The 27,341-nt window shown below is 40.2% G+C and overlaps 1 protein-coding gene across 4 annotated transcripts in view; it reads left to right on the forward strand.

The window, feature by feature from the left end:
- The window catches only part of SLCO5A1 (solute carrier organic anion transporter family member 5A1), a 127,506-nt gene that overhangs the window by 75,290 nt on the left and 24,875 nt on the right, over window positions 1-27,341 (forward strand). For all 4 annotated transcript variants that reach the window (XM_059901794.1, XM_059901795.1, XM_059901792.1 and 1 more), the window contains one exon: window positions 23,455-23,653. In XM_059901794.1, coding sequence (XP_059757777.1) covers window positions 23,455-23,653 — 199 coding nt within the window. The remainder of the gene's footprint in view (window positions 1-23,454; window positions 23,654-27,341) is intronic.

Consider the following 27,341-nt stretch of genomic DNA (forward strand, 5'->3'; position numbering starts at 1 on the left):
TAATATCTCCCCTCTCTCTGTGTCAGTGTTGTTGTGAGGATCAAATGAAGTAGTAAATAATGATTTGTTCCAGAGCTTACCTAACTTCAATAGGTACAGCAGTATAAATTGAAAAATATAACTTAGTCATGTATTCTAGGAAATAAAATTATTTATGATGATGATGACAGCACCTTACATTTGAAGTCCTGCATCTTGAACAGGTCTGAGAATGAAGCCTCTGTAATAATAGTGATGGTAATAAAGTGACTGATAATATTTGTTGAGTGTTTGCTAAGTAGAAGATGCTAAGTATTTTTATACGTAAAACATCATTTAATCCATGTAACTAATGCCTATGCAGTAGGTATTATTGATTATGCCCATTTTCCAGATGAGGAAACAAAGGTCCAGAGAGGTTTAAATAACTTGCTTGAAGACATGCAAACAGGAAGAGCCAGGAGGCTGGAGTCTTGTACTCCTCGGAGTATATAAATGTGCATATGTGATTTTTATTGAAATACTATAATAGGCATATTCTATTGTCATAATTTCCAGTTAGTTTGTGGGGGGGGGGGTTGTGTTTTTTTTAACTATTTCTGGAGAAATGATAGTCTAAGATTCTACTTGGCCACCAAACCATGGTCAACAACATTTGCTTTTAGAGCACCGTGGTCTCTCAGCATCACCTTGGCTTTCCTGGGATCTCACCCTTTGTGTGCAGAATTATGAAGAGTTAGCCATTCGTTTGTCTTTACAACGGAACTAGCCTTGGAAAACTCTATTTTGTTTTTCACTGGAGAATAATCAAGATACTGGGTTGACCAAAAAGTTTGTTTGGGTTGAATGAATTTTTGGCCAACCCAATACTTTTTTTCTGTGTCTTGAAAAGATAAGGGGATTAGGTTGGGGTGTGATTTTTAAAAATAGACTGTAATTTTTATTGCTTTCTAATTAACCAAATATTTGCCACCTGTCTCCAACCACTGATTTCGAGTCGTTGATGAGAGTCAATGCGGTGCCCCTGAACTCAAATTGCAGCCTCAGATTTGCCGCGTCTTTAGATGCAAGTGAAGCATGAACATGCTTTGATTGGTTTCATTCTTCTGAGAGCATTAACAGCTTTTCTAGACCCGTTCTTCTATGAGATAGTTTTTAAAATTCATTTTGTACTAATTTTATAAATGTATACAAAGATTTTTTTAACGTTAAAATTAACCTTTTAAATGCAGATAGACTGTATTAGGTGTGGACGTACTGTAGCATCACTGGCTATTTCCAAGGTCAGGCGATGAGGTTTGGCTCTGCGAGATGTGTGAACACCACACTTAAACTCGAGAGAAGAGGAAGGTCCCCTGCAAACCAACATCCTGCAGCAGCTGCTAGAGTCTTCTCCCTTCTGTAATGTTAAACAATCTTGAGATGAACAGAGGCTATTAGGAACTAAGAGAGACAATGATAGGTTTTTTTGAGCAGAGAGGTATTTATCACACCGAATTACATTAGTTTTTCTTCAATGCCAATTAGAACTTTGGTAGAAGATTATAGTGGACAGTATGTCAGGATACTCAGATTCTGTTTGTTCATTGACCAATTAATTTAAGACATGTTCGAGTGCTTACCTTGTGGCTGGTTCTTAGCCAGTGCACTCATGGTGGCAGTTAAGCAGGGTTGAGTTGCTTAAGAAGACTCAGAGGACCCCAAATGACAACTGCTACACATGGATACTACACAACTATAGCATTAAAGTAAGAATGGACTGGGACTTCCCTGACGGTCTAGTGGTTAGGACTCCACGCTTCCACTGCAGGGGTCACGGGTTTGATCCCTGGCCGGGGAACTAAGATCCCGCAAGCCAAAAACAAACAAACAAACAAAGTAAGAATGGACTTTGCATCCACAGGCGGTCTCTGAAGGGCGCAGCAGGACCCACTTTCTCTCTTATCTCAGGCACCAGTGACATGTGCAGGGAACACCCAGGAAGCAGAATCTACATGGAGTCTCAGCTGGAGCTTTTTATATTTTTGAAATACTTTTTATATTTTGAAATACTTTTTATATTTTAAAATACTTCTTATATTTTTATTTCTTCTATATTTTGCTGGTCACATAGGTTCTTGCTCTGTACAGTCTCAATAGTAGAACTCTCCAGGGGGTCTTAGCACCGCCATGTACAGAACCATCGTGCTCACTGTCATCAATAAAGGATGCTGGGGGCTTCCCTGGTGGCGCAGTGGTTAAGAATCCGCCTGCCAATGCAGGGGACACAGGTTCGAGCCCTGGTCCAGGAAGACCCCACATGCTGCGGAGCAACTAAACCCGTGCGCCATAACTACTGAGCCTGCGCTCTAGGGCCTGTGAGCCACAACTACTGAGCCCGCGTGCCACAACTACTGAAGCCTGCGCGCCTAGAGCCCGTGCTCCATAACAAGAGAAGCCACTGCAATGAAGAGTAGCCCCCGCTCGCTGCAACTAGAGAAAACCCACACAAAGCAACGAAGACCCAACACAGCCAAAAATAAATAAATTAATTAAAATAAAATAAAATAAATGATGCTGATGAGCTGGGACAAACCATCCCCAAACTTCCCGGATCCATGGTTACAAAGTGACAATATTTATGCGTCTCACACCTTGACCTGCACACACACACTCTTAATTCCGTAGGACCGCTCAGGCCTTCTGACGTTACCTCTCAGAGCTCCCCGAGGGCTACGGTGGTACCTAAGGTGGAGAGTGTCTTTGCCCTCATGCCGCTAACCCATTGTCTGGTTTTAGGCTTATCACTGTTTCTCTCCAGGTCTGTTTTCTAATCTAGAAAACAATAATTTGGACTAGAATGAACTCTATGACTTCTTCCTGCTTGAAAAATCTTAGATTAAATAATTTTCCCAAGGCCACAAGTACCAAATAAACTTATTCTTACATCGCCCTGTAGAGTTACATGATTTTCTTACAAGGGAAATAGTTAATGAGCAATTCATCACTGCAGTATTTTTAGTAATGTTGCATCACCACAGACTTCGACCATGTCCAGCATGCATGTGATCTCTTTTTCTTTTAGGTGGGGAGTGTGATGTAGTCCACGGACTTCTTTTTGAATCCCAGCTCTGTCACTTAACTAAATGCATGATTTTAGCCAAGTCCCTTAACCACTCTCTCTCAGTTTCTCATTTGTAAAATGTGAATGATCCTCTCCTAGGGCTACTGACAAAAGTTAAATGAGATGATGATATCTTAAAACATTTGGTATATAGTCATAGGTGCTCAATACAAATTGGTTTCCCCCTTTTCATGTTGTAAGACTGTGTTAAATTTAAGTCCCCATTAAAGAGTTTTGTTAGATTTTCTGATTTAAAACAAACATTGTATTAGTCTAATTTAGAGTGGTATTCGAAGGCATTTTGCTAAATCTCACCTGTTAAGAGAAGTAATACATTCAAATGAAATTGTAAGGAGTGACTATTTTAGTCCCGATCATAGGAGTAAAGTGGCAGAAATCTTCTAGGGCAGCAGATAGGCAGGAGGTGTTGGGGAGGGAAGTTCACAACATAGTGCATCATCAATCAATCTCTCTCTGTCTCTGTCTCTCTGTCTCCCCATCTGTCTCTCTCTTTGAATTGCTCTAAGTCAATTTCCCACATGACCAGCCTCCTGTTTGGCCAGTTCTCCAAACCATTATTTCTTTTGTGATTCTTTCTCTTTATTTACCAATTATCAGAGTAAAAAATTTTGTTCTAGCAAATTGGTATAGTGACCAGTAAATTTTAAAAAAATATGATGAACACATGGCTTTTTATATGTTTGATGTACTTTAATCTACTGCAGTCATTATTCTTTTTGATGCTCCAGTTGTTCAGTCTTTGGCCACTGGGAGCCCCTTCAAGCTAGCATCTGTAACATTTGGAATCACCTCAGTAGTTTTTATGGTTTCCTGCCCTGGACCTGGGATCAGTCACACTTTTCCAAGGAGTCTTGGTTCCTTTTAGAGGAAAGTGATCTTTGGAGATCACCATCTGGGCACTGGGTGTGCTCGTTGCTACAAGATTGTCATTGTTTCTAGGCCTTTTTGTTTTTTTTTTTAAATTAATTAATTAATTTATTTATTTAATTTTTTGGGGCTATGTTGGGTCTTCGTTTCTGTGCGAGGGCTTTCTCCAGTTGCAGCGAGCGGGGGCCGCTCTTCATCGCGGTGCGCGGGCCTCTCACTGTCGCGGCCTCTCTTGTTGCAGAGCACAGGCTCCAGACGCGCAGGCTCAGTAGTTGTGGCTCATGGGCCCAGTTGCTCTGCAGCATGTGGGATCTTCCCAGACCAGGGCTCGAACCCGTGTCCCCTGCATTGGCAGGCAGATTCTCAACCACTGCGCCACTAGGGAAGTCCGGCCTTTTTGTTTTTAATAAAAAGAGGAAAACAAATCATGAAGTTATATTGATATTTCCACTTCAAATGTAAGATTACAGGTTATTACTTAACTTCTTTGATATTGTATCTCTTTAATACTGAAAATCTTTCTTCCTAATAACTTTTACATAATTACTATATCCAAGTGTGTGTGTATGTGTGTGTATGTATAATGGTTTCAAACCAACTATCAGTGTTACTACTAACTATGAAATATGAAATGCAGTTTTAGACATCTTTGTGGTTCTTTCTGTCCATAGGCTATCTCTTAGGGATTTGCAAAATACTGTGACCTAGTTATTTGAAATAATTCTTCTCTGTTTGGTTATGCCCACAACGCAGTATACTGTGGAGATTTATTTGCTTTAATTTGTTTTCAGTTTTTAGGGATTACTTTATTTTTCTATTTTTAAGCTACATTTGCTTTTTTAAATTATGTAAGACATTTATATGATTTGAAAGTCAGAACCATAAGACAAAGGACATTCAGAGAAGCCTTGCTTTCATCCTCGTTTGCTCCAATTCTCTCTCTTCCTCTACAGGTAGCATTTTATTAGTTCCTCCCTCTTTTGTTTCTGTTTGAATATGTAAGTAAATATGAGTATTATGTATGCGATAAATAAATATGCATCCGTATTTTATGTTAGCGTTTCCCCTTCTCTTACCCCAAAGTTGGCATTCTCTACACTCTGTCCTGCACTGTGGCAACGTCAGAGGCCTTGCTCGTGTCTTTCACAGGCACACAGTTCTCTCAGTTTGCCTTTATCCTGGCAAAGAAGCTAATTCCAGCCAGGCGAGGGAGACTGAGAGCTCATGACTCTACTTGTCATATAATACTCAGTCCTTACCCCCTACCCCTGCCAAGGTTTAGCAGATTGTTACAAAGATCAACAGAGAGAATCTTTCTGAAACCCCTTTGAAAAATCTGTATAGCTTTTGGGAATCCAAATAAACTTGGAGTCTTTCCTTCAGTAGGGGCCTGTGTTGTAAGGGTAGAAGCCTGGGACCTTTGTTAGATCCCACTCTTAGCTGGGCTCAGGGACAGAGCGGGGCTGTCTGTGCCTCATTTTCAGTCCTCCCCACGGTACTGCAGCAGAGGCCCTACTCTCTCCAGCACAGAGTAGCTAAAACCAAGGTGTACAGAGCAATTTTTGTAAGCTATACACCGAAGCAGCCCATAATACAGGTCCACAATATATAGATTGAGCTGGTCCACAGAGAAGCTGCTTATAGTTTAGAATTTTTATTGCACTCATTCTTTCCCCTCCAACTTTTAATGTATTGGGTGAGACATATAGTACAGGTTTGGAGGGAGGAAGATCTTATTGAAATTCCCGCTTTTTCTCTTCATCCATCCATCCATCCATTGGCCATCCATGCACACATATTTATAAAGCTTCTTCTATGGGCCTGGCACTGTGCCAGGTGCTGGAAAAACCACAATGAGAACACAGAGGGATCCCATCCTCAAGGACCTTACAGTATAGTGACCCCAGTGGGCTGCCTGTGTCCTTGGACAAGTTCCTTAACTTTTAGGAGAGAGGTTGTGATGATTAAATGAGGGGATGTAGATGGTGTGCTTAGTACAGTGCCTGGAAAGTAGCTTCTAGTAATAACTGCAGTACTCACTTTATGAGATACTCTCTGGAAAATGAATCTAAGGCAAAAGAATGAAGCTAGGACTTAGGATATGTGGAAACATTCATTGGAAAGATTACCTGGGAGAAATTGATTGGAAGAGTAAGAAGAGAAAAAAATGGCTAAAGGTAGTGGGGAAAATGAAAGAGAAGGCAAGAGACCTGATATTAACATGAAGGCTGAAGGATTATTTCTTCTGAACTGCTGGAGGCTTGGAGATGTAATATAAATGATACCAGTGCAATTGCTTTAAGAGTGAAACACATTGTATGTGAAACTGATTTCAGTTGAATCAGTGTTGAGCTAGGGATAAATCTTTATATCTCTGATTTATTTATTCTCCTTTATTTTTCAACCTCAAATGAGTCTATTTTTCACTACTCTTAGGAGGGAGAAATACATTTTAAGTGTTTTAATTTTCATGTTTGAGCATAGTGCAGTGAAACGTCAGTTGATCAGATCTCTCAGAGGAAATGTTTTCGTTTCACCTATCTTTGATGATTAATAGCAGAGTCCTTACGTCTGGGGTTTCTTTTCCGTGTGCCCGCGCACACGTGCATGCACACGTGCGCAAACACACACACATATAAAGACAAACATCACTTATAAGGGATTTTCTGGGCTCAGAGGACATTCAGATCAGTTTTCTCCAGATTTCTACATCTATATCCATCGCCCCTTGATGATCAGTGAGGTCCCAGAATGGCCCAGAGCTCCCTTAAGAGCTTTAGTTATCAAAAAATACTATATTCTGTTCACAGAGCAGGATTCATTTTTGTATAAAAGTTGAACTGAGAAAGATTAGGGAGCTTTTCTAAAGGACTGAAAACCCAGGGGAAAGAATGAAGTGTCAGGAGCAAATGTAAAAGCGTTTCCGCTAACAAGTGCGTCACGTCCTTGGTTAAATCACATCCAAGATACACCCAGTGGATCTGATGAATGACTGAAGGTAAACATTAACCTCTCTGGCCCTCAGTCTCATCTTGGGAACGAGGGATTGAATTAGACAAGCTTTCACCAAAGCTCAACTAACAGACCTCCCACTGTCTCCCCTACCCCACCCCCAACCTCACAAAATCCTCTGATTTTTGTGAGCAGCTTCTTTTTCTAGGCATTCAAGTTAGTTAGTGTCTTACCATCTTACTCTGGATATATGTAATACCTTTCCCTGGCACTTTAAATTTCTTTTACAGGTATATTGATTTTTTTTCTCCTTTGGTGCGTGTGATGGAACTGAGGTTGAACTGCCACGCTTTTTGCCTTTTTTGAAGGGACTATCAAAGAGCAAGGTACCTTGATGATTCAGTCTCTCCTTTTAAGAACTCAGGAACTTTTTACTGAGCATGGTCCTGTTTTAGCAGGTTCCTACCCTACTAAAGTGAGGTGATCCCTATCTGCTTTGTAGTGAGTCAACATCTTATAAGAGAAAGGTGATGAATTTTGGAGTCATCAGGTCTGGGTTCAACCTCTGCCCACTTATTCGCCACCTTGGGTGAGTTAACTAATTTCTCTGGTCTCAGTCTTACTAGTTGTGAAATGGTGTAATCATAGCCATTTTACAGGGCTGTTGAATTTATAAAAAGTTTAAAAATGACTTATTAAGCGTAAAGAGCAACCCAAGTATTAATTATTAATGAGAATGACCCTGGCTTTCATCTCTATTCATCAAATATTCCATTCTCCATAATAGGACAGGAGAACCAGGATTATTATTGAAAGAGATGAGGAAGGGAGGAAAGTAGGGGCTGGAGTATAATATTGTCCATTTTGTTGATAGGTAAATAAAGGTATAGGCACTAACTGAAGGATTCACGGCCTCACAGGTAGTGGCAAACTGGGGCTGGAGACAAACTGTTCTGACTCCCAGCTCATGTCACCATTTCTCATTTCCTCAGAGATGCTGTTAACTCGTAGAAATCATGTCCAGACCTGATGAATATCTTGGCTCTTAAGTATGGCCACGATATAGTTATACCACACGGGCAGGAAATACCTTACTCTTTTCAACTAAATAATGAAACATGTGCTTGGACATTATTAGAAGTTGAAGTGATGTCCTCTTGTAACCTGAACCATCTCATGATGGACCACAGAAAATTTGCTTTGCTGTCAGGTTCAACTTCTCATTGTGGCATCTTTCCATTGGCCAGAAGGTAGAGCATGGGGTTATTTGCATTTGTTACTGTTCGACTGATTAGATTTCAGGCGAATGGTTAATTTTTTTTCAAGTCATCATATTGAGAGAGTTCCCTGGCAGTTCAGTGGTTAGGACCCAGCCCTTTCACTGCCCTGGTCCAGGGAACTAAGACCCCCCGTAAGCCATGCGGCATGGTCAAAAAAAAAAGTCATCGTATTGAAATTTTTCTTATGTTTCTATTTGCAATAAAGATGAATATAATTTCTGTTGGTTTTTTGATTAAAGCGTATATTTAAAAACATTATAGGTGCATACTTCTCTTACCTGTGCAAGGAACGATTTGTGTATAATTGTTTTGTATAGAGTAGTTCAATATTATTTTGCCATATCTTCCTTAAATTTGTTTGAAGTATATTCTATGTAAATACCAAACCCTTTTGGAAATGCAGTCGAACTTGGTGGAATCATTCAGACCTTGAGTAGCTGTGTAATTAATTGTCCATATCCTTTGATAAGATTTTCTCATAGCACATCTGTATTTGTGACATTACAAGTTTTTTGTTATTGTTCTTATTTCAGCCTTGTTCTCAGAGATAGTTATTCATGTAATCAATAGGTTGATAGTTGTAGTTATAAGATATATATATATCAGCAAACTGTCAATTTGTACTTAACTTTTATTTATTTGAACAGAGTCATTGGCATTAACTTTGCTGGGCAAAGCATTCTACACATTAATTGAAGATTTTTAGGGAGCATGTTTAAGATAATTAAGAAAACAAACTTACAGTTGCCTCAAGTACTGTAAAAGCATCAGGTGCATTTTTAGAGCTGACAGCTAATAGTAGATAAGTCTTTATTTGTTTTTAGATCAGAGTCCCAAGAATCTCGGAATAAGGTGTCAGTAGAAATTTTGTGTTAATATAAAACATCTGCCTGGTGGAATTTTGCCCAATGATATGTGCTCCCAGCCCGTCTTAGGGTCATAACCTTCAAGAAAGAAGGGTCATCATCAGGGGATAGGTAGTAATCTCTGCAGTAAACTCCCAAATTCTGTGGTTCTATGATAACAGACAAACAAAAACCCCAAACAATTAATTTCATATTATGTGGGAATAACTGTGAAAATGTTAGTAAACTCTAAAACAGGGGTCCCCAACCCCCAGGCCACGGACCGGTACCAGTCTGTGACCTGTTAGGAACCGGGCTGTACAGTAGGAGGCGAGCGGCGGGTGAGCCAGCGAAGTTTCATCTGTATTTACAGCCGCTCCCCGTTGCTTGCATTACCGCCTGAGCTCCACCTCCTGTCTGCATTATGGTGAGTTGTACAATTATTTCATTATATGTTACAATGTAATAATAATAGAAATAAAGTGCACAATAAATGTAATGCACTTGAATTGTCCTGAAACCATCCTCCCACCACCCCTCATCTGTGGAAAAATTGTCTTCCACAAAACTGGTCCCTGGTGCCAGAAAGGTTGGGGACCGCTGCTCTAAAACACATGCTAGTAAATACTAAAACACAGTGTTCCTTCCTGCTCTAACAGGCTGAAACTTGAGTCACACCTGTTAAATTGCCTTCTTTTTTTTGTTCTGTCCACTTCCCCATCTTTAATGGCTGCTTTCAGTTCCAACCCAGTTGTTTCAGATGTCAGCTACTCCTCTCCAGCTTTGAGTAGAAAAACACTGCATTTGGCATGTGCCTTGCATATCCTTCATTTTGGTGAAAAGAAAAATGTGAAAAGATACAGGGCTACCTTTGAACCTGGTGGAGCGCCCCCTAGTGTAATATCTGGGCTTGAAAGTGAACCAGTGACCGTCATACTGGGAGAGGAGCCAGTGGCTATTAGTTGGGAGGTACATTGAAATTGCACTGATTGTTGCTACACTGTATTTTTTTTTCATTTGCTGGTTCACTTGTATCATTTGGGGTGAAATTTAAAATATTTATTGCATTTTCTTATTCTTTTAGCTTTTGAAGATCTACTGTTGCCTTCCAAAGAGAAGTTTTACTTGAAAATGTGTGATTTTATTCTTCAACACTAAGAGTAGATAAGGGCTGAACAATGAGGGAAAGAGACTGTTTTGCTGAGAGATTTAGAGACGCATCAGTTGATGGGGCTTGTTATTGCATTAGGAAGGCACACAAGAACAATGTCATCTGTTTCTTTTCTATTGCTTTCAACCCAATGGCTATTTTTATACAGTGATTAATTAATGGATTTCTGAAACCTAAGTTCTCATCAACAGTAGGTTTGGTGTTCTCCAAAGATACTCAAACCATTAGATTACTAGATTATGTTTCCATTCATAAAACTTATTTTGTGGATTTCATTGCCTGTGGAATTATGCATGTCATTTGAAACAAAACATCTTTATTTTAAAGTGTAGTATGTATAGCATACTGGTTAAGATTTCCATCTCAACTGTCCCTGCTTTGTCCAAAGTTCTTAGTTTTTCTGACTTAAGCTATCTCATTCAGCAAGCAAGTTAGTGTAAGCTTTGAATATTCTTCTAGTTATAAAATGTTCTGACCTTTAATAATCTTGGCTCTCAGTAAACGTATTTTAATGGATAGATGAAAACAGTGTGTAATTGGGGGGATCATTTATTTTCTATGCATGCTGTATTTTCTTTCCTCCAAGTTTTTGCTCAAATGGTCCCTTGTCAATGAGACCCTACCCAGTAATACCCCATTTAAAAATGCAACTCCTTTCCCAGAACTCCTGATTTTCCTTGCTAGGCTGAACATTTTTCTCTATGGTGCTTTTTACCTTCTAACATTCAGTACAGTTTGCTTAGTTATTGGTTTATTGTTTATTGTCTCTTTTCCCCACAGTAGATTGTAAACTCAGTCAGGGCAGGGTTTTTTTGTCAGCTTTATTCACTAAGTACCTTCAGAGTCTGGAACAGAGCCAAGACATAGTAGATACTCAGTAAATGTTTTCTGTTAAATTAAATATACGTTTTAAAAATCATATATTTTTATGAGCTTTCTGAAAGTTATACCTAACATATTTGTAAATAACACAAAAATGAATTTTAGCTCGACTACTATTTAAAAGATTGGAGATTTAAAAACAATGCCATAAAGGGCATCTACAAAAAATCCACATCATACTTAGTAATGAAAGACTGGATGCCTTCCTCTTAAGATCAGGAACAAGACAAGGATGTCTGCTCTTGGCACTTCTATTCATCATTGCACTGGAGATTCTAGCCAGGAAAGTAGGGCAAGAGAATGAAATAAAAGACATTCAGATTGGAAAGAAAGATGTAAAACTATCTCTATTCATAGATTATGCAATCTTGTATAAAGAAAATCCTAAGGAGTGCACTAAAAACTTATTAGAACTAGTAAATGAGTTTAGTGAGATTGCAAGATACAAGATTAATACAGAAATACCTTGGAGATATTGTGGGTTAGGTTCTGCAATTAAGCAAATATTGCAATAAAGCAAGCCACACAATTTTTTTTTTTTGTTTCTCAGTGCATATAAAAGTTATGTTTACTGGAGTCTATTAAGTGTACAATAGGATTATGTCTAAAAAACAATGTAAATACCTTAATTAAAAATATTTTATTGCTAAAAAATGCTAACCATCATCTGAGCTTTCAGTGAGTCATAATCTTTTTGCTGGGGGAGGGCTTGAAATGTTGCAAGAATTACCAAAATGTGATGCAGAGAGACACAAAGTGAGCAAATACTGTTGGAAAAATGGCACTGGTAAACTTACTTGACTCAGGATTGTCACAAACCTTCAATTTGTAAAAAATGCAGTATTTGCGAAGTGCAATAAAACAAGGTATGCCTGTATGCAAACATCAATTGTATTTCTATACACTAGCAATGAACAAAAAAGAAATTAAGGAAACAATTGCATTTACACCAGCATGAAAGAATGAAATACTTAGAAATAGATTTAACAAAAGAAATGCAAAACTTATATTCTGAGACCCACAAAATATTGTTTAAAAATTAAAGAAGACCTAAATAAATAGAAAGACATCTCATGTTCTTGAATTGGAACACAATGTTACTAAGATGGCCATACTCACCAGATAGATTCAACAAATCCCTGTCAAAATTCCAGCTGGCTTCTTTGAATAAATTGACAAGCTGATCCTAAAATTCATTTAGAAATGCAAGTGACCTAGAATAGCCAAAACAATCCTGACAAAGAACAAAGTTGGAGCACCTAGACTTCTTGATTTCAAGACTTAATAAAAAGCAACAGTAATCAAGACAGTATGGTACCTACTTAAAGTAGACATAAACATCAATGGAACAGAATTGAGAGTCCAGAAATAAACCCATACATCTCTAGTCAACCAATTTTCAACAAGGATGTCAAGACCATTCAATGAGGAAAGAATAATCTTTTCAAAAAATGTTACTGGGGTAACTGGATAGCCACATGCAAAAGAATGTAGTTGGACCTCTACCTCACACCATATATATAAAAATGAACTCAAAATGGAGCAAAGATCTTAATGTAAGACCTAAAATTATAACACTCTTAGAAGTAAACAAGCATAAATAAATCTTTGTGACCTTGAATTAGATAACGCGACCAAAGAAAAAATAGATAAATTGGATCTTACCAAAATTAAAAACTTTTATACATCAAAGGACACCACCAAAAAAGTTAAAAAACAACCCACAGGATGGGAGAAGATATTTGCAAAACACATATCTGATAAGGGACTTGTATTGCTTATATAGAATTTATATTCTACATGAGGAATTCTTTTTTTGGAATGTTTATAGCTGCTTTATTCACAGTAGCCCCAAACTGAAAACAATCCAAATGTCCATCAACTGGTGAGTGGACAAACAAATTGTGGTATATCCATACTAATTCAGCAGTAAAAATGAATGTAATATTAATACATGCAAAAGTATGGATGAATCTCAAAAACGTTATGCTAAGAGGTCAAACAAAAAAGACTATATATCATATACCATTTATATAAAATTCTACAAAAGGCAAAACTAAAGTGACAGAAAGCAGATCAGTAGTTGCCAGAGGTTAAGGGTCAAGAGATGGGACCAGTTGCAGAGGCGCATGAGGGAACATTTTCAACTTGCACAAATACATTGAGTCTACCCGTCCATGGACCAGGCCTGGGTTTTTCTCCTTCCCATCAGCTGCTTGTTGCAAACCTCCGCAGAAGCTGTAGGTGAAGCTGATGGAGAGGCCTCAATGCAACAGAGGTAGGAGACATGGAATTTGGGTCCTATTTGTACCTTACATGAAGAATTCTTAAAATTCAATAATAAAAAGAAAAATAACCCAATTAAAGAAATGGGCAAAGGATCTGAATTGATATTTCTCCAAAGAGGATGTACAAATGGCCACATGAACAGATGCTCAGTCTTATTAGTTATCAGGGAAATACAAATCAAAGTCATAATGAGATACCACTTTACACCCGCTTGGATGTCTGTAATCAAATATTATTTGTGGAAATAACAAATGCTGGTGAAGATGTGGAACAATTGGAACCTCACACACTGGCAGTAAGAACGTCAAATGACGCAGCTGTATTGGAAAGCAGTTTGCCATTTCCTCAAGCATAGAATTACTATATGATCCAGAAATTCTATTTCTAGGCATATGTCCAAGAGAAATGAAAACATATGTCCACATAAAAACTTGTACATGAATGTTCATAGCAACACTATTCTAATAGCCAAAAATAGAAACAACTCAAATGTCCATCAACGGATGAATGGATAAATCAAATGTAGTCTGTTAGTACAATGGATTATTGTTTGGCCATAAATAGGAATGAAGTAGTGACACGTGCCACAGCGTGGATGAGTGTTGAAAACATTATGCTAAGTGATAGAAGCCAGACATATTTTACGACTCCATTTATATGAAACATCTAGAATAGGCAAATCTGTAGAGACTGAAAGTAAATTAGTGGTTGTCTAGGGCTGAGGAAGGGGCATAGGAAGAAATGAGCTTGATAGCTAATGGGTACAGGGTTTCTTTCTAGGGTCACGGAAATATTCTGAAACTGATTGTGGTGATGGTTGCATATCTCTGTGAATATACTAAAAAACATTGAATGGTACACTTATTTAAGTAGGTGAATTGTATGGTATGTGACTTATAGCTCAACGAAGCTGTCAATTAAAAAAAGAAAGAAAGAATAAACAGCATTTAGTGAGTTGACGATCTTTATTAAATGGTCGCTCTGGTCCTCCTTATTCATTTGGCAGAATTAACATGGTTTTTTAAAATTAATTTATTTATTATTTATTTTTGGCTGTGTTGGAAATATCATTTTTAATGAGCCAAATTTTCGCTTGGCCATAGTGGGGCAAAAGCACTCTAACAAGTATGGTTAGGTGTGTAGAAGTTTGTCTCAAAATTTTTTTTGGATAAATAGAGTTTGAAAAATCTGCTTGGATTTCCCTGGTGGCGCAGAGGTTAAGAATCTACCTGCCAATGAAGGGGACAAGGGTTCGATCCCTCGTTCAGGAAGATCCCACGTGCCGCGGAGCAACTAAGCCCGTGTGCCACAACTACTGAGCCTACGTGCTACAACTCCTGAAGCCCACGCGCCTAGAGCCCGTGCTCCACGACAAGAGAAGCCACCGCAATGAAAAGCCCGCACACCACAACCGAGAGTAGCCCCTCGCGCGCCGCAACTAGAGAAAGCCCACGCGCAGCAACGAAAGACCCAACTCAGCCAAAAAGAAAAAAAAATAAAGAAAAATCTGCTTACTTCTCCCAGGGGAAGGATAACTTTGCCAGGTTTTGTAGCTCAGCTATTTTTGGGCATAATCACCGTCAACTCTCTTGATGGAAAGGCACAAGAGCTGCTGGATTTGGACAGCAATGGAAAGGGGAGACGTTGAAAAGTGCTGAGGGAAAATGGATCTCCCCCATAGGGCCTCCAGAGAGGGTTTTGTCTTTGGCACTGGCCCACATCTGTAGGCTTTGCTTCTCCGAACGGAAACTGAGTCTAGTAACTTAACACTAAGGTCTTCCTTTGAGGCTTCTTTTGATAACTGAAAAGGTTAATAGGATCCTGTTCGTCTTCTGTAAAATGGCCTCTGCAAAATCCCCCCCTTCTCTTGCAATAATTTGTTTAAAGCTTTTGCTGTTTCACCTTAAGTTTCCCATAGCCAGTGAAAAACAGAAGTAAACACTTTGATATTTTGCATTTCATCATTTCAAGTTATTTTTGCCCTTTGTGGTTTTATTGCCTGGATGCAGAAAACTCTTTTAGGTTTTTAAGCCATACAAGATGAAATATGCATTTGATTTGATTTTTGAATCCCTTTCACGACCCAGCTTGGCATTTGATTTTATGTATTATTTCAGCCAGAGCTTTGCAGAACCCTGAAATGAAAAGTGGGCTTGTTTTCTCTGTTGAATGTACCTTTTTATTACCTTTCGCTCAGTGCTCCCAAGACCTTGAATCCCTGAGATTGGGGTTCTCATATTTCTCTCGTGCTGCACGGCATTTTCCTGTGCTGGCAGAGTTGCAGAGGGTGTTACTGTGGTTGAATGAGACCCATTTACCCTGGTGGAGGTTCAGTGTGAGCTTGATTTTGATATCTCCAGGCTGAAGTGATGGAGGCTAGGTTTTCAGAGGTGTGTAATTCCTTGGAAAGCCTTTATTAATCATTGCAGCAAGGTCCTGCAAGATGTTTCAGAGCAGGCTCTGTTGCTGAGCTGCAGGGGGTCCCATCTGAGCCCCACTGTGTTCATCACGGGGTCCTCAACAGAGGAAGCTGTGGCCGGAGAGGTCTGCTTCTGGCGCTGTGTCCTCTGACTGAAGTGGTAGAGGCCGACAGGCCGTCTGCATCAGCCCTGTGCGAGACTAGCCACCCTGCCAGCCTATCTGCCTCAGGAGAATTGCTGAAAGAACCCTGATATTGGGACCTCCCTGACAGTCCGGTGGTTAAGACTCCGTGCTTCCACTGCAGGGGGCGTGGGTTCGATCCCTGGTCTGGGAACTAAGATCTCACATGCCACGTGGCGTGGCCAAAAAAATAAATAAATAAAAAGAAGAACCTCTATAAATCCTGCCACTCAACCTATAGGCTTCTCTCCAGGTGCCCGGTAGCTTTGAGTGACACACGCTGTTCAGGTCAACATCCATGGGCTGCCCCTCCTAATTCCAATCGAACAGGGCATCCTTTACAATTTGACTTGATGTTATGCTATGAAATATTATGGATCGAAAGAAATAGTCTGGTCTCTGTCTTAAAACAGTCACCGAATTATAAAAATGGCACTATAAATTAATTCTAATGATGGACCTCGTTCATAGTTGGTGAAGGGATTTCTGAGATTTTTTGCAAGGGTGATAGATATATGAAAGAGAAAGAGTTATATTGTGATTTTGTGATACTTTGTGGATTTAAGAGCAGTTTGTGAAAATGTATACTTACTGTGCTGTGTATTCTCAGACCATTTAAAATGTGCTAGCTTCAAGGTTCGAACTTGAAAATATTTTCTTCTTCTATTCCCCTCTGACAATAATTGTTATTTATTTGCAAGGGAACGTGGAAGCTTAAAGGGGTAAAATATTTAGGCTTGGGTGATAGGAAAACATTTATTTTGTATCATAAGATTAGAAACATAGTATTTGGAAAAGTTAAATAAATTTGAGTTTATTACCCTGCTCTATCACTCACTAGATGTTTCCTCACCTGGGATGTGGAAAGAAACTTCTGTATTCTTTCCAACCTAAGACACCATTCATTGTAAGATGCCCCATGATTTTGAGTTGCTATGAAACAAAAATGCTTCTAATTAGACAATGACACAAGGTAGAGATCCTATTGATTGTCAGACACATTCTGATTTCAGAGCAATTAAAAATGCATACAATTTTGAGAATTAGATGAGATACTATCCATACATTAGTTGTCACAGTTTCTGGCATATAGCTAACATCAGTGTGTGTGTGTGTGTGTGTGTGTGTGTGTGTGTGTGTGGTGTATATGTGTACAGAAAGAAAGAGAAAGGTGGGAGAGAGGGAAAGAGAGAGAGAGAGAGAATGGGCATGAGAACGAATTGTACTTCCTTCTTTTCTAGGTGCTCACCCCGCTTTCTCCTCCCCTTCCCTCCCGGCTGCCTTCCCCCAAGACAACGGCAGAACCTGGAAGCCATAATGGCTTACAATGATAGTCTGTATTGATTCAGAGTCTTAGGTTTGCAAACCATTTATTTTTCAACTTACCTAAAGAAAACTTTGGATGTGGAATACACAGAAAGGGTCAGAGAATTTAGAGAAAAGAGCCTGAGGACGTCTATGATTCTGTGGATCTGTCTACACTAACTTAATTCACCACAGTGGGACAGTCTGCACCATTATGATCTCACCATAGAAAAGAGGTATCAGAGGGCTACTGACATTCCACGCTTTGTCACCTGTGGTGGCTTGGCCATTAAGCTTTTGCTAATAACGCCCAAGTCAATTTTGATAACAGTGAGATTTTTTTAGGCGTCAGTCTAGATATTTCGTGCCTGCCAGTTTTAAACTGATTTTAGCAAGTTATTTTAACTCCGAATGAGATCTTAGATCTCCTATTTGTAAGACAAGATATGGCCTATTTCAAGGAATAATTGAAAACAAAAATGAATGTCATTTGAGGATTTTATGTAATAAATTCTAAATAACAAAATTATTCATCCATACATTCACCAGACCTTGGTAAGTGCTAGAAAGGTATGAAGATAATATATAGTCCCTACCATGCACAGGAACCTTCCAGTCTAGCAGGAAAGAGAGAAGTAAACCCAATAGATGGTGGCAGGTCTTACGATGGGGGTGAGCACTGAGTCCTGCGAAAGCACGTTGTGATTCTTCACAATAGCAATAGCAGCACGATTGCAGTTCCCTGCACCTGAGACATTCTTGATGAGTGGGTCACCTAATTTTGTCCTCCTGTCTTCCAGTTCAAGGTTTTCCTGTGTTCCAAATGATGCATTAGGCTTAGGCATAATTTATGTGTCTATTTGCAAAATAGATAATGTCTACATATTGACAAAAATTGGAGTGAAGGAAAATTTCATCAGTAGCTTTCATATTTGGTAATTCACCAAATATCATTTTTCATAAAGACCTTTTGACTCCATCCAGCCACACTTTGTAAAGGTTAGCAATATTGTGACCCAGAGCAAAAACTTAAAGCTTGAATGCTAGGGGATCATGCTTGAAATAAGGGAAAGAAAGGAAGTAGGACAATTAACATGTCAATCTGCTTGGATAAGTAAGTAGATAAAAGATTTCCTACTGTAAAGCAGTAGGATGTGCTCAGACCTTTTATGAACGAAGCAGGGTCCTCTGGTCAATACTTATGCAGCGATGACTTCTTTAGATTCAGATATATACACAGAGTAGCTCAAAAGCTAACAGAGGTTTATGTGTTTGAGAGGACATAGTAGCTAAATATCAAACAAAGGTTTATATATTGAAGAACACATACAGGTTTATGTTGGACAATTATGAGTAGTATTTTATTTTATTTTATTAAAAATTTTTAAAAAATTTTGCCGTATAACATACAGTAAGATTTTTTTAAATGCTTTTCTTTTTTTAAAAAAATTATTATTACTTTTTTGGCTGCGTTGGGTCTCCGTTGCTGCGCGGGGGCTTTCTCTAGTTGCGGCAAGCGGGGGCTACTCTTCATTGCGGTGCACGGGCTTCTCATTGCGGTGGCTTCTCTTGTTGCGGAGCACGGGCTCTATAGTGCAGGCTCAGTAGCTGTGGCGCACGGGCTCAGTAGTTGTGGCTCACGGGCTTAGTTGCTCCGCGGCATGTGGGATCCTCCCGGACCAGGACTCGAACCCGTGTCCCCTGCATTGGCAGGCGGACTCCCAACCACTGCACCAGCAGGGAAGCCCCGTGAGTAGTATTTTAAATTCAGTTCTATAGATTAAATAGCATATGAAAATTTGCCTAATTATAATTCCAATATATTTATTTGTTCAAATGTTAAACTCATTAATAGCAGGCAGATACTTGTGTCAATTGCCAACATTTATTGGGTATGTACTATGGGCTAGGCACTGTTTCAAGCACTTCCTATATCTTAACCCATTTAATCCTAACAATCTATGAGGAAGAAACTACTCTTATCCATATTTTACAAAAAAATCTAAGGCCCGGAATGTCAGAAACTTGCCTGAGGACAGACAGCTTGTAGGTGGCAGAGCTGAGATTCGAACTTGGAATCTTCATGGCCCACACTCTTACCTGGGATTGTCTCAGACATCTGCAGTCGCATTGGCCTCCATCCTCTCCCGCCTGTGCCTTAGGCTGGGCCCCTGGGCTTGGTCCAGGCACTCCCATCTCTCCCCGCTGCTCTGTGCTCCTTCCTCGGCTCGGCTCGTTCTACAGGCATCCGTGGGCCCCAGTTGATGCCTTTTCCCCACCCTCTTGACCGCGCCCTCCTCGCGTCTTGGCCACTAGAGGGCGCGAGGAGCAGAAACTCGAGGGTAACAGGTGTCTGGCAGCGGCTGGGAAGCGGCTGGACCCGGAGCAGAGGCTCAGAGGAGGGCGACAGAAGGAGGGGCGCTTGGGATCTGGGGACACGGGGAAGGGCAGGAGAGCACCAGCCGGGGAGGTGAATTGGAGCTCAGACAGGGCTAGCGGCAGGAGGGCCGCCTCTCCTGGGAGAGCCCATCTTATATCCTCACTTCCCTCTCCCCAGAAGGCAGTGGTGAAGTTGGGGAGGCGTAGGGGGCCGCCGGAGGTGGGAGGAGAAGCTGACTCGCAGTCCCTCCGTGCTCCCCGCAAGCTAACCCCAAACCACTCAAGCGGGGTTCCGGAGGAGGGGCTTGGAGGAGGGGCGAGAAGCTCTATTGCCTCCCCCTCCGTCACCCCACCACACACTCGGCACCGAATCTTCCCTACTCATTCCATTCCCCTAAAATTCCAACACCGAGACATTTGGGTCTCCTACTCAAGCTGGAGATCTGAGCGTCGTACAGATTCCCCTGAACGCATAGTCAGAGTCTTTCTGTTCTGGTAGTGCAGTGAGATTTAGAGGACGGGGACATCAGGAGGAAATTTTAATAGATCTTCACTCTGATGAGACCTCATACTAATGACACATTTTTTGTTTTTAAGCGTTGAATACCAGTTAGGATGCATAGTCAAATAAATTATACTGCTTTTAAATTAGGACTCAGCTGTGAGCGTGGGGATTTGTTTTGTTGCTGTCCCAGGGTCTAGCACGGTATCTATAACTATAATATCGATATATAAATCGCTCAACTGAAATAGGAATTTTATTCATGGATCATTTCACTCTAAAGGTAAAGCTTTGCCTATTTAGTCATGTAGATAGAATGTGTACTACTCTTTTTTTATTTTTTTTAAAAATTAATTTATTTTATTTATTTATTTTTGGCTGGGTTAGGTCTTTGTTGCTGCGCGCAGGCTTTACTCTAGTTGCAGCCGCTCTGGGGGCTACTCTTCGTTGCAGCTGCACGGGCTTCTCATTGCGGTGGCTTCTCTTGTTGCAGAGCACAAGCTCTAGGCGCACGGGCTTTAGTAGTTGTGGTGCACGGACTCAGTAGTTGTGGCTCGCGGGCTCAGTTGCTCCGCAGCCTGTGGGATCTTCTCGGACCAGGGCTCGAACCCGTGTCCCCTGCATTGGCAGGCAGGTTCTTAACCACTGCGCCACCAGGGAAGCCCCTGTGTACTATTCTTTAATGAGGATAATTTATTAACCAGCTCATCTAAGCCCAGAGCTCTGGTCAACTTACCCAAAAGCTTCCAGTACCCGCTGGTTCTAAGAGGCCGCTGTGGTGCTGTGGAGACTGCCCTGGGCTGGGAGCCAGAGACCTCAGTTTTCATTCTGGCTCTCCCTGCCCTGTGTGCACTATTGGGCTGGTCACTTCCTCACCTGTAAAAGAGCCATTACTGGATTTATAAAGTCAGGACCATGGTGAGGATTACAAGATAAACACTATTTTTTTTTTCTCCCTGCCAACCCAGGCAAAGCTCAGACTTTAATCTAACCCTCCCTCTTTGCTCCTTTACGGGGGCTGTGGAACACACAGGAGGAGCGAGCCATCCAAGCATGCACACGGATGCAGCTGCAGACTTCTGGAATCTCACAGCACCTGGACCCACCGTCCTCTCCATGTGCAAAGCCGTGTACATGTTCTAATTTAGCCCGCTCTTCACTTTCCTACAATGGTTATTTCAACCTTTGGCTATATTTAGAGTTCTCCGTATCTCTTCCCAAACCAAAGCTATATGTATACATACATACATATATACATACATATATATATATATATAAAGAATCTACACATGTTATCAATTCTTGAGGGGGAAAAAAAAAGCGTAGAAAAAAGACTGGAGTGAAATATGCCAGAATGTAAGTTGTGGGTTTTTGGTCCTTCATATTTCTCTGTGCTTTTCAAGTGTTCTAGTCCATCATGTATTGCATGATGTTTCCAAAATAACAGCAACAACAAAACAGAAAAACTACCATTCGAGGAGCTACCGCCTACCCATTGATTTATCCCCCCACCCCACTGCTCCCAAATCTGATTCCCAGCCCAGATGCAGGGTTCTCGCTCTCCCTCTCCAGGGCTAATCTGATCATCTGTGCTATTAATTCTATATTCTCCTGACTTCTCAAGGATCTTGCCTTGACATTAGATAACCCTTTTTCTCCACATTCAATCTCCCATTCCTTTTTGGTCTCTTTGCGAGCATGTAAGTATGCTTAAAGGAATTCCCTGGAGGTCCAGTGGTTAGGACTCGGTGCTTTCACTGCCAGGGGCCAGGTTCAATCCCTGGTCGGGGAACTAAGATCCCACAAGCCACGTGGCGTGGCCAATATATATATATATGTGTGTGTGTGTGTGTGTGTGTGTGTGTGTATGTGTGTGTGTATATATATATATATATATATATATATATATATATATATATATATATAATACAAATGAACTTAGGTACAAAACAGAAACAGACTTACAGACGTAGAAGACAAACATATGGTTACCAAAGGGGAAAGGGCGGGGAAGGGATAAATTAAGAGTTTGGGATTAACATATACACACTACTATATATAAAGTAGATAAACAACAAGGTCCTATTGTATAGCACAGGGAACTACATTAAAAATCCTGTAATAAACAATAACGGAAAAGAATATGAAAAAGAATATATATACATATATACATAACTGAATCACTTTGCTGTACACCTGAAACTAACACAACATTGTAAATCAACTATACTTCAAAAAAACTTAGAGATGATGAATAGTCATAAAGTGAACACTTGTGTAACTACTGCCCAGGTCATGAAAAGGAGTATTTTCAGTCCTCCAGGAGCCCCCTGTATCCTTTCCGGATCCCACCCATCCCCCTACTATCTTGGCTTTTATGGCAATTTTCACTTCCTGGCTTTTCTTCATAGTTGCACTACCTATATATTCATTTCTAAACAAATCATTTAGTTTTACCTGTTTTTGAACTTTATACAGTCGGATCATGTTTTCTGTTGTGTTTTACTTCCTTTATTCAACAATGTGTTTGTATGTGATTATATGTCTTAATTTTTATTATTGTATAGCAGCATTTCATTACATGAATTTACTGCATGTAATGTATCTATTAATGGTGTTTGGTTTATTTCCAGTTTGGGGCTATTATGGTGCTTCAGATATCTTGTACACTTCTTTTGGTCCCCATGTGCATGAGTTTCTTCAGGGTATAGATCCAGGAATGGAATTGCCTGTCACAGGGTGTGTATATCTTCAACTCTACCAGATAATGCTAAACTGTCTTTCAAAGTGTCTGTCACAATTTACATCCCACCAGCCTTGCAGAGGGTGCCCATTGCTCTGTATTTTTGCCAATATGTGGTATTGCCAGACTTTTCCATTTTTACTGACATGGTTGGCATGGAGTAGTATTTCATTGTGGCTTTAATTTGTGTTTCTCTCTTAGTAAGGAGGCTGACCACCTTTATGAGTTAATGGGTCAGCTGAATTTCCTCCTTAGTGAAGGCCCATTTAAGTTTTGCTCGCCTTCTAATGGGTTGCTTGTCTTTATTTCATGACTTTGTAAGTTTTTGCACATTCTGGATATGAGTCCTTTGTTGGCTGTATGTGTTGAAAATAAGCTATACTATAAAATCACAAACATTAAAGATTTATTGATTATAGTGTTTTTAAAATTCTTTCCCTTAGTACTGATAAGTAAGTAGAAACAGAATAATTAGACAATAAATAATAGTATACGTTACTTAAAATTAATCCTGTCCTTCCCTTCTTCTCTCCAGGCGTCATCATTGTCCCCAGTGCCGGTGTTGGGATTGTCCTTGGAGGCTACATCATAAAAAAATTGAAACTTGGTGCAAGAGAATCTGCAAAACTAGCGATGATCTGCAGTGGTGTGTCTTTACTGTGCTTTTCAACCCTGTTTATTGTTGGATGTGAAAGTATCAATCTAGGTGGCATAAACATCCCGTATACAACAGGGTAAGTATCTTGGAAGAGGCGTCTCACCCCATCCTGGTCATGACTGAAGTGCGAAGCTCTGCGGTGTTTGGATCCCAGGGTTCGGCTTGCGCCCCTCCCGCCATGCGGGGCTCACTACGCCTGCGTTTCTGTCCCGGTAGAGCTGCACCCTCTTGGGCAGAGGCCTCGATCTCTCCGTTGTCTGTGTCCCTTTTGACCCTCGCAGCGTCTCCCATGGCATTTGGGTTACAGTACATGAGGAGGAAATGCTAGTTGGCTTAATGAAAACTGTTCTTTTTTTTTTAATGTAATGTTTTGAATAGGTAATACATTCACACGGTTTCAAAACAAAGTTCAATGAAAATACAGTGTGCCCCAAGGCCTCCACCCCACTTCTCCCCAAAGACAAACCAGGGAACCACTTTAATTCATCTCTTGTGTACCCTTCCAAGGATGTTCCTTAACAGGAAACTATGAATGTGTATTTTCAGTGTTTTCTGTTTTATATGCAAAAGGTAGCATTCTATACATTTTCTTATTTATTTATTTATTTATTTATTTATTTATTTATTTATTTATGGCTGTGTTGGGTCTTCGTAGCTGCGCGCGGGCTTTCTCTAGTTGCGGTGAGCGGGGGCTACTCTTTGTTGTGGTGCGCGGGCTTCTCATTGCGGTGGCTTCTTTTGTTGTGGAGCACGGGCTCTAGGCACGCGGGCTTCAGTAGTTGTGGCTCGTGGGCTCAGTAGTTGTGGCTCTCGGGCCTAGCTGCTCCGTGGCATGTGGGATCTTCCTGGACCAGGGCTCAAACCCATGTCCCCTGCAATGGCAGGTGGATTCTTAACCACTGCGCCACCAGGGAAGTCCCTATACATTCTTTTCTGAGCTTTTTTTTTTTTTTATGTAACAATCTGGGTTGGAAACTTTCTGTCACAATAATAATAATGATGGTGATGTTCAAAGCGTAGCTAACCCTCATATTAACACTACTGCATGCCAAGCATTCTTCTAAATGTTTTAGGTATATTAACTCATTAATCCTCATAACAGGCCTAATCAGGTAGGTACTATTATTATTCTGATTTCACAGAGGGCAAAACTGAGGTATGGCTGACACGTATCAGTATATAAATCCGTTCAGGCTGCTGTAAGCGAACACCATAGACTAGATGGCTTAGAAACAACAGAAGTTTATTTCTCACGATTCCGGAGGCTGGGAAGTCCAAGATCAAGGTGCTAGCAGATTCGGTGTCTTGTGAGGACCTGCTTTTTGGATCATAAATGGCTGTCTCTGGCTGTGTCCTCACATGGTGGGGGTGAGGCATCTCCCTAGGATCCTTTTTGTAAGGTCACTAATCCCATTCATAAGGGCTTCACCCTCATGACCCAATCACCTCCCAAAGGCCCCAAACTCCAAATACCATCACGTTTGGGGTTAGCTTTCAACATGTGAGTTTTTCATGGGCCCAAACCTTTTAGTCTATTGACCTAAAGATCACAGGCAAGGATTACACAAGAAACATGTGTAAAGCTCTCAGCTCTCCTGGCACACAGTAAGTGCTCAGTGATAGTTAGCTATTGTTATTAGTCATCACTAATCCATTAAGAACAATTTCTATCAAATTATTTTTACTACAGTTGGAAAACATAAATAGAATATTAAAAGTTAGTAAGAAAAAACCAGCAGTCTCCTGACCCTGCTTCCCAGGGGCAATAATTTAAAATTCTTTTTAGCTATCTCTTCTGGTATTTACCTCTATATTTTTAAAGCATACTGTATAAATTAACCAAATGAAGACATTATTTATGACCTCCTGTCTTAGTAAATGAGGAGTCTAGCATTTGCTTCACAAGTTGTGCTCAAATCCTTTTTTGATATTTTCATGGTATGATTATGACAGTATTGTTAGCAGCTGAGGCACAAGTTCTGTATCGTGATTAGATTTCCTCCTTTGTACAGCAGTGATTTTCCTGGAATTAAATCACTGCCTTATTTTCATTTCCTTTGTTTTCTTTGAGTCTGCTTCTGCCTTCCCATATCCTCTAAGGGCTCAAGAACTCTGAATATGACTCTTCACCCATCCGATGAGCTCAGGATTCCATTTCCCCACCCCTTGGAGTCATCTGTATGGGAGTGCTCTGGGCCTGCTGCCCCGCTGTTGCCCCAGGAATCTCACTTGCCTCTCTCTGTGCTGATCCTTCATTTTCTGCGTTCTGTGGATGCCTCTTTTCTGGCTTCCTCCCCCATTTTGTTAGAGCACATCCTCCAGTAGCTACAGGAAGGCTGTCAAGGCTGTTACTTTTTTTTTTTTTTGGAGATTTTTCATGAAATAGCCTCTTTTTCTTTTTTTTTTTTTAACAATTACATTTGATTGCCAGACTGGCTGGGTTAAGAACTTTGGACGGGATGAATCATTTTCACTAAAAAATTTAAAGTTTTCACTCCATTTTTGTCTAATTTCTAATGCTCTTGTGGGAATTCTGGCCTTTCTTTTTCCCAATCCTTTGTATGTGCCCTACTTTTCCTTCCTGGGAGTTTCCATTTATTCCCAGTATTCCCAAATTTCACCACAATACACTTTTTTTTTTCCTCTGAGCACTTGATGAACTTTTAATGTCTGGAGACCATGTCTTTTGTTTCTGTTTTAAATTTTTAAAAAAATGCAATTGTTGTTATTTTCTCTCCACAGTTTTTTTCTCCTATCTCTCCTTCATTGATTCTTTACTTTTCTTATTCTTTATAAACTATATTATATCTCATTATGGCTTGTCATTTAGTGGATCTCACTGTAGGGTAATTGCAGGGGGACAGCTGGCATTTTCATTGGGGTGCTCAGTGTCAGAACCTGAGGTCTTACCTTTGAGGTGCTTCAGTTCCTCAAGAGAAGGATGCTCCTATCTCCTGGCTTGGGCTGTGTTGCGGTGGGTTCAGGGTCATAAGTCTAGCTGCTGACATTCTAGAGCTGGGAGTAGGGTGGTTGGTGGAAGAGGCTAGGGTGCTATTGTTCATTTTGCAAACTTTTACCAAATTCCTCTGTCATCCTAGCATCTTGCCAAAGGTCTCTTTCATGTGGTGCTCTTAAGTCCAGAGCCTTTGGTTCATTTTCTCCAGAAAATAGATGGGGTGGAAAAAGATGTAGTCATCTACTAAGTAGGGTGGGGAAGGGAACCTGCTTAAAATTGTATCATATTTGGGCCACGACTTTCTTGTGGTGTTTGTCCTTGAGTTCCAAAGGCCTGTTCTTTCTCCTACTACTGGCGTTTATCTTGTCCATATATATATTTAAGTTCTCATTATACTTTCTGTTTTATTGAATCCTTTTTTTCTGAAACTCTCCATAATCTTGCTTCAATTGGATTGGTTGCTCTTTGGCATAACTTATATCCTGGAACTTCCTTTCATAGATCTCAATTGTATCCACTAGGTTTTGTCTGTGTAGTTATTTATTTGTTAACTCCTCATTTTGCCAGAAAAAATCCTTGGATAACTTCCTAGGGAAGGGTTCATGGAAAAAAAAGCTGTCTGAAACTGTAAGTGTATTAAAATGTCTTTATTCTTCTTTCACATTTAAATGATAGTTGGAGTAGGTATAGAATTATAGGTTAAACATTTGTTTTTCTGAGAACTTGGAAACCATTGCTTTGTCATCTAGCATTTAATGTTGCAGATACTTAAATGAAGTTTAATTTCAGTCTGAGTTCTCATTTCTCC

The sequence above is a fragment of the Balaenoptera ricei genome, chromosome 17 (assembly GCF_028023285.1).
Source record: "Balaenoptera ricei isolate mBalRic1 chromosome 17, mBalRic1.hap2, whole genome shotgun sequence".
Lineage (NCBI taxonomy): Eukaryota > Metazoa > Chordata > Mammalia > Artiodactyla > Balaenopteridae > Balaenoptera > Balaenoptera ricei.